The sequence below is a fragment of the Pteropus vampyrus genome, unplaced genomic scaffold, assembly GCF_000151845.1.
Source record: "Pteropus vampyrus isolate Shadow unplaced genomic scaffold, Pvam_2.0 Scaffold18, whole genome shotgun sequence".
NCBI classification, from domain to species: domain Eukaryota; kingdom Metazoa; phylum Chordata; class Mammalia; order Chiroptera; family Pteropodidae; genus Pteropus; species Pteropus vampyrus.
The window spans coordinates 751,805-759,604 of record NW_011888799.1 but is presented as its reverse complement, the minus strand read 5'-3'; the positions used below and the strand labels follow the sequence as shown (position 1 = coordinate 759,604).

The following is a 7,800-nucleotide window of genomic DNA, read 5'->3' as shown; positions in this document are numbered from 1 at the left end:
GATGTTTATTATTATTTATCATCATCATCATCATCATCATTATCATCATCATGATTATTATTATCATGCCTTGCACTTGATAGGTGCTCAATCAATAGTCATTTGCTTTTTCTTCTTCATCCGAGTAATCCAGGCTGCACATTAGATTCATGTGGGTATTCCTGAACATAACCATGCCTCCCCAACCCAGACCAATTAAATCAGAAATCTTCGATGATGGCTAGAGGCACTGTTTTTTTATTTTTTATTTTATTTTTCATGGGTATTTTTTAAAGATTCCAGGTGACACTACTGAGCAGCTCAAGCTGAGAACCACCCTGGTGACCAACAGTCCTGGTGACCTGGGACTTCCCTAGTTTTACTACTGAAAGTCCCATGTCCCAGGATTCCCCTGAGCAAACCAAGAGCTTGGTCCCAAAGAAACAGGCATGTGTTTTCTGAATCCCAAATCGGGACACACAGTCTGGGCACAAGATGACTAGAAATCGATTATTTAAACCTCAGCTTGGAGTGGTGGTTCACAGAGGCTGCAGGGGTAGACTGTGGCAGGAACCAGGCTTTGACGGGGGAGTGGCCAGCTGTGGCTCAGTCAGACAGATCCCCGTCACTGGGTCCCCCAGGGCTCCAGCCGCTGGCCGCCCGCTCCATGGCTTTCATCCAGCGGCCCCTCAGCTCCTCGGTTTCAGCCTTGAAGGTGTAGAGCTGGCCTGACTGTTGCAGCTGGAAGACCCGGGGGTCCCCCTGGGGTCCAGCTGACACCTGGTAGCCCAGCAGGGGGATGGAGGTGTGAGCCCGAATATCCTGGGAGAGAAGAGAGTGGTGACTAGCTGTCCTCCCATTCAGCCCCACCACCCCAGTCATTTGAAGGTCACCTCTCACTCCCCACACACCCACGAGGCAGGGCAGGCTGATGGGAGGGCATCCAGAAAGAGAACTGGTTGCCCCTTATGGGCAAAGCGATTATGACCTGGGGTCTGGGACCATCTTTGAAAGCCACTAACCCTGTGACTGGAGGGAACCATGTCCTCATTAGGCCTCAGTTTCCTCGTCTAACATATGAGGCCAACAATACTCCCCCTCTCCCACATACGGTAAGAAGGCCAAGGCCTGGGGGTGGCATTACCTGAGGGGCAGCATAGATGTACAGCACGAGGGGGTCATCCCGGGGGATCACACACCAGCCCCGGGTGCTGCTCTTGCCCCACTTGTCGCCGATGAGCTGTAGGAAGCTGCACATTAGGCTCTGCTCAGAACCCATGGTGGACCCTTTCTAAAACCAGAGAAAGGGACCGTCAGGGAACAGAACACCCACTGTGTGACAGACATTGGTCTGCGGGCTTGACAATCACTATTTCTAGTCCTTGCAGCAACCCCGCAAGGAGAGGTTATTTATCCCTGAGGCTCAGAAAGGTCCTATCATGAGCCTGTGGTCACACGGCCGGCCAAACCCCAGCCAGCCTGAACTCAAAGCAGATGCTGAGAGGCTCCTTCCAGGGAACGGAATTACAGCCTGAGAAGGGGCCGATCATCCCCTCTCTCCTGAAGCAGGTTGTGTTGCATAATGGTCAGGGAGGGCATGAGCAAGGGCTGGACATAGAAAAATGGGGAGAACTGGAAACCAGGCAGATGTCCGTGGAAAAGAACCAACTTGAAACCTGGGAGTTGTGTTCAGCTGCAATAGGCTGGGGTCTTCTCCCACCTCCCAGGGATGGTGGGATATCAACCTGGCCTTTAATGAAGGAAGGGCAGAGGGCAGTGGTAACTGGTGTCTGGGCTGAGTTACATTGCATTTGTAGCAAGAAGCTGAACACAATGCCCCATCAATGCTGACCGGCACTACTTGAGCAGCCTGAGGAGTGTCTGTGGGTGGAGAGTGGCTCAGCAAGGCCCCAAGGGCAGCAGAGAGGACATCTGTGGCAAAGTTAGAGAGCTGGCTCCTAACTCACAGGGTGACCTTGGGCAAGTCACTTCTCTGGGCCTGGGTCTCCATGGGATAGGTCCCTGAAGTCCCCTCCAGTTAGAATGCAGACTTCAATCTGCTTCTTTCCAACAGTGGGACCCTGACCTGGAGCCTCAGATTCCCCATCTGTAAACTGGAATCAGTAATATCAGCCCTCTTCACCCCCTGGGACTGTCGGGCAGGGGGTGGGGATGTGAACAGGGACTGTCCAGAGAGGCTGTGAGACTCCTGGATGGAGACACAGAGGAGAGGTAGGAGAGCCTAGATGACAGCCTGCAGCCCAAAGTTGCTTCGATTTGGTGGCGGGCCCAGTTGTTTGGGAAGAAGAGGGTGGGGGTGTGTCTGTGGGCAGAGAGAGGAGGGAGGGTGTGACCACAGTTGGCTTTTCCTCAGCACCTAGGACAGTGTCAGTATGTGGTGGGTGCCTGGCACCCACTTGCTGAATGGAAGAACGGTGGCCCTCACCTCTAGGATGCCCCGCCTCCTGTCCTCCTTGTCCTCGGGGAGCACGTTTCCGGTGAGGAATGTATAGCAGTTGAAGCAGACTCGGTTGGGCCTGTTGTCATCATATTTGAGCTCAGCCCGGTAGTCAGAGCACCTGGCACACACCACCTGGGAGAGGACAGATAGGAGGGGCTTGGGAACGGAGGGGAGGCAGGGGAAGATCATGCTTGTACCTTGGCCTTTGAGGCGGGCGTGAGAGTAACCAAGGACAGGAGAAAGAAAAAGCAAGATTCAGGGAAGGAATGGAGGCAGAGAGTACTTCCCATGCTGGCAGAAGCCTGGCCGCCTGGAGGCCACAGTACAGGGAGAGAGGTCAGATCTGGCCCCCATTGCAGATGCCCCAACTTTTCTCCCCTTCAGAGTCCCCTTTTGTGAAGGCAGCTGTGAATCCCAGGGGCTTGCTCTGCACACACCCCTTGCACCTGATTCACTTCTCCGAGTGCTCTCTGCCCCCTCTGCGATCTCACCTGACTCTCGCAGCAGCCCCACCAGGTAAACAGCACTGGGTCTTTTATCCTCACCTAACAGCTGGGCACAGGGCAACCTAGAGGGGGCAGCGACCTGCTCTAGGCCCCACAGCTCACTGGGCACAACTGGCCCTCCAGCAGTTTAGCTTTAAGAGTCATGCAAATTTTGCGTTCAACTCAATCCTAGATTCAAGCATGTTCTAATATAAAAATGATGGGCTGGTTGTTTTTGCCAGGAAGACCTGCCCTGGGTACCCTGTGGAGTGGGGCTCACCCCCAGCCCACCATGGAGAGGCCTCCAAGAAGGCTAATATAGATCATGCTGAGGAGACTGGGTGCAAGAGGCATGACAAGACTCGAAGAGAAAATGGGGTACTGTAGGACGTGACTTCCAGGAAGACAGGGGTGTCACAGTGAGTCTGGGATGTGGGGTTGGAAATGAGGATCAAGAGATAGAGACGAGGAGGAAGTGATATTCATCAGGGAGCTCCTGTGTGTGCCCAACACAGCACGCTACCAGGGAGGGCCCCACAGGAGAAGGCCAGGGCCTGCCCCACCCTGCCCCACCAGGATTCCCATCTGGCAGGCGGGAGACAGAAACTGGGCACCAAACCACCAAAAGGATGACTCACAGGGTACAAAAGTATGCACAGGCAGGAGAAACCTCAAAATCAGGCCAAGAGCACCTCACACAGTCTCACACCATGGATTTCAACTACCTTGGGAGTATTTTATTTTTTTAACTTTTAAAAATAAATTTATTTAAATTAATTTCAAAGGGAGTATTTTATTTTCTATTGAGATTTAATTTTTTATAATATTAGTCTGTATTTATTTTCTCCTCACCAACTTTTTATTTTGAAAAATGTCAAACCTGCAGACAAGTTGAAAGAATAATACAATGATACCCCACTACCACACAATCCCCTAATTGTTAACATTTTTGCCACATTTGCTTTCTCTGACTCTGTATATATGTATTTTATTTCTGAACTATTTGAATATAAATTATAGTCGTCATGACACCTCACCCTTAAATATGTAGCTGATGTCAAATAAGAATAAGGACACTCTCTTGCCTATCAACAATGTCATGATCACACTCAGGAAATTTAACATTGATACAATATTATCTACATATGACTCATAATTAAATTTCTCCCAATGGTTCCAATAATTTTTGTAGCTGGTTTTGCTTTTCCCATCCAGGATCCAACTAAAGATCATACCTTTCATTTCGTTGTCAGAATGTTTTATTTCTTCCGTGTACCCAGAAGGCAGGTACATGAGTATTATTATATTATTCTTTGTGCTTTTTGTATTTCTTAACTATTTTTAATAATTTTTAAGGCACTACTTACAAAGTCACAGATGTGAATCGACTCAAAGCTTATCTACAGATAGAATTACCGAGAACAGTAGCTATCTCCAGATCCTTTCTATCTGGCTCTGGGATGTAACTTATCACTTACATCTGAACATAGGTGTGTCCCCAGTCCTAGAAATTTACTTTGTGTCCTGATTGCAGTTTTACACATTTTGGGGCTACTTCCCTGACTGAACCTGTCCAGCTGGTCTCCTATCCCCACCAGAGGTAATTAAGGACTACAGTAAAGGGCTTCTCTGTTTGCAAGGTAAACAGAGAGGGTAGTAAAGTCAGCAGAGAACAATTCAAGTGCAGCAGGTGCTTAAAAAGCAAAGCAAGATCTGCCTCTGGTCACTGGGCCTGAGCTGATAAGAGGGAGGAGTGGAGTAGACAGGTCCCTTCCTCAAGCAGCTGGTGGCTCGCTCCTCTGAGTGAGCCCTGCCTGAACTCTTGAGGAAGTGGAAGGAAGGGAGGAGAGGGAAGGGAGTGCACCTTCTCTCGTCGAGTCCTCACTACCATCCTGGAGGTAGGTATTATAATCCCCAAGGTACAAGCGAGGAAACTAAGAGCAGAATTAGCAGTAGAGCTGATCATGCGCTGGAGTGCTGAGGACTTGCCAAGAAGAGGAGGGCACTGTTATCTGAGAAGAGAGGACAATGAGGGGTGGGTTTAACAGGCATGGGGCTGATGAGGTGGTGGGTGCAAGGCCTGAGAGCAGCTGTGGGGGTTGGATGCCCTTCACCCTGGAAGTGAAGAATATTTCCCGATACTGGGTTTGGAGCCCAGACAAATGGCGGTAAGAAAGAAGGCGGATTAACAGGGTCACTTCGGAGGGTATCCTGAGCAAGCCATTTAACCTCTCTGAGCCTCATCTCCCCATCTGTAGAATGGGGGTAATGCAGGCCCTGCTTCACAGGTGGACGCCCGTGAGGTCCAGACAAAGTAGTTCACATGCCTGGCTCAGAGTTCGCACCTAGCGGTCTGGGGTGCACTGGGTAAAGCCAGCAGAGTTAGTGGGGAGGGACGAGCGGGGCCTGAGCATGGAAGGCACAGGCCAGGGTGGGACTGGTGGAGGCAGGGGTGCTGGGAGGAGCACTCACGTAGCCGCAGGCCCGGCAGTGGTGGCGACGGCGCGTCAGGGCGTTGAAGGGCTCCTGGCAGCGCATGCACATGGTCACCATCTTGTCCCGGACCCACTGTGGTGCCCGGAGGCCCAGCTCCTCGGACTGCAGCTGTTGGGGCAGCAGGGGAGAGACTTCATGACCCTCTTCTGCCCACTCCCTGAGGTTTTGGAGCCCCTGCCCATCTGCTGGTGGCAGCATTATGTGTGTGGTGCTTCCCAGTGGCTTCCATGTAGAGCTGACTGAACTGATGAAGACGGTATGATAGGTCACTTACTATTATTCCTGTTTTACAGGTGAGGAAACCGAGGCCCAGAGAGGTCAAGAGACTCAGCTGAGACACCCAGCAAGCCGGAGTACAGAGCTGAATTTGAAATTCAGTCACAGACACTCTCCCTGATGCTGCACCTTCCCTTGGTCTTACGTTTCTCAGGCACTTTCAAGCCCAAACCCACACTGCCCCACACAGCCAGAGCTCTATAGACCTGAAGTCCTTCCTAGGGGTAGCTGCATGTGGAGGCTTCCACAGGAATGGTTTACTAATAGAGAACCTTTCGTATTGAGCCTCTAGGTAGGATGGATGGGCTTCCCAGGTCCTTCAAATCACTCCGGGGTGGGGGGTGGGGGGGGGTGACACTCCCTGCCCTCCAAGCAGGCCTGGGTGGAGCAGAGAGGGAGTAGCCCTGTGTGAGACTGGCGGCTCCAGCCAAGGACGCAGTCTTCATTTACCTCCTGCTCCTGAGCATCTCCCTCAGGGCCCTGGACTGCAGCCTTGAAGGTTTCATTCCGCTTCTCGATTTGGTCAATGGCTGCTTGGCAGGCCTGAGGGGCGAGGGGCACAGGGAGGTGGTTAGAAGGGTGGCAGGGAGGGCGTGCTCATCTGTCCATCCATCCACACATTCAACAAACATTGCTGAAAGCCTACTGATGCTTTTATAAGCACACATTGACTGACTTAAGGGAAGAGAAACTATTATCCTCAGATTACAGATGTGAAAACTGAGGCTCAGGGATATTAAGTGATTTGTCTCAGACTACCAGCTAGGCAGTGAGAGACAGCAGGATTTGAACTCAGGTCTGACTCTCCAAACTGCCACAGAGCAACTCCTGAGGAAGAGCAGAGAGCAGCTGGGCCCGCGTGCTCACACACACACACACACACACACACACACACACACGATCCCCCCCTCACCTCTCCCCCACACACATATGTGTACCCCTCCCGTCCCCTCAGCCTGGGTAGGTAGGGTCAGAATTCTAGGGGCCCTGGAGCGTTCTGATACCTGCATCCAGGAAATCATTTCCTCTTGGGACCTGCTCAGAAAGTGAACACCGATGTTGAGGAGAGCAGCCCTTCCCAATTTCCCGCCTCCCCGCCCCGCGCCTGCCTGCCTACCGGGCTTGCAGCTCCAAGGTGCGCTGCTTCCCAGACACCAGGAAGGAGTGCGGGAACTCGGCATCAGTCAGCTCCCGCACCTGCTTGGAAACAAGAGGGAGATGGCTGGTCACACTTGTTCCACCTGCCCCACCCCCCACCCCCAGGCACTGTGGGTAGTGGGAGCTGGATTGTGCCCAGAGGACAATTTAAATTTGTGAGACAGGGATAGGGAGCTTGTTCACAGCCTCCCTAATCCCATGGTTAAGCAAATGCATTGGGCCTCCTCTAAGCAAGTGGAACCTACGCTTCTGGAATTTAAGCAGTAGCTAAATTGGCCCAGTGTGAGGTAGAAGCGACAGCTCCTGACAAAAGATTCACCAGAAATGGAAGTTGGGTCACAAATTGGATCTGGGAACACGATTTTTTCAAGAGCAGATGGAGGGTCTAGACTAAGACCCTCTGCCTCATACAGTGAATGAAAGAATTGATTGCCCCATTCATAGATCAAACAGATCCCCTGCTTCTTTCACCATCTTCTTGTCCCAGAATGTCACAGGGTCCCAAGGCCATTATGAAAGCTGCCAGTCAGGGAGAGCTTACTAAGTGACGGCCACTGAGCTCAGGGCTCTCCATACATGTTCTCATTTAATCCGCTCAACTGCTGAACCCACTGATCAGTTCTGACGCTTAATGGGCATTATGTGCCTCCTGAGGACAGCGCCTCCTGCACAGCTGAATCTGGTCAGGTCTCTAGGTTAGCTACCAGGTTACAAGAAATATGGGGACCAGGGGACATGTTAAATAACACCAATGAAGTGGTGGGAGGCAGTCAGCAAAATCCAGACTATGAGAAACTCTACCAGAGAAATGATCTGATTTGTTTCTATGAATAAATGAGAAAAAGTGGGAGAGAGAAGTTTAATGGTCTAAAAGGGATGTAAGAAGCATATCACAAATGATTCAGACAGATCAGCTGTGAGAAGACATTTATGAGACAGTCAAGG

At 51.3% G+C, this 7,800-nt stretch overlaps 1 protein-coding gene across 1 annotated transcript in view; it reads right to left on the bottom strand.

Annotated features, from left to right (window-relative positions):
* Positions 1-83: 83 nt before the first annotated feature.
* Positions 84-7,800, bottom strand: part of FGD2 (FYVE, RhoGEF and PH domain containing 2) — a 20,560-nt gene continuing 12,843 nt past the window's right edge. Inside the window, exons 9-15 of the mRNA XM_011354820.2 lie at positions 6,815-6,894; positions 6,702-6,732; positions 6,148-6,240; positions 5,398-5,529; positions 2,426-2,572; positions 1,124-1,270; positions 84-801 (exon numbers count right to left, since the gene is read on the bottom strand). Of these exons, the coding sequence (XP_011353122.1) occupies positions 586-801; positions 1,124-1,270; positions 2,426-2,572; positions 5,398-5,529; positions 6,148-6,240; positions 6,702-6,732; positions 6,815-6,894 (846 nt within the window). The 3' untranslated portion in view covers positions 84-585. The remainder of the gene's footprint in view (positions 802-1,123; positions 1,271-2,425; positions 2,573-5,397; positions 5,530-6,147; positions 6,241-6,701; positions 6,733-6,814; positions 6,895-7,800) is intronic.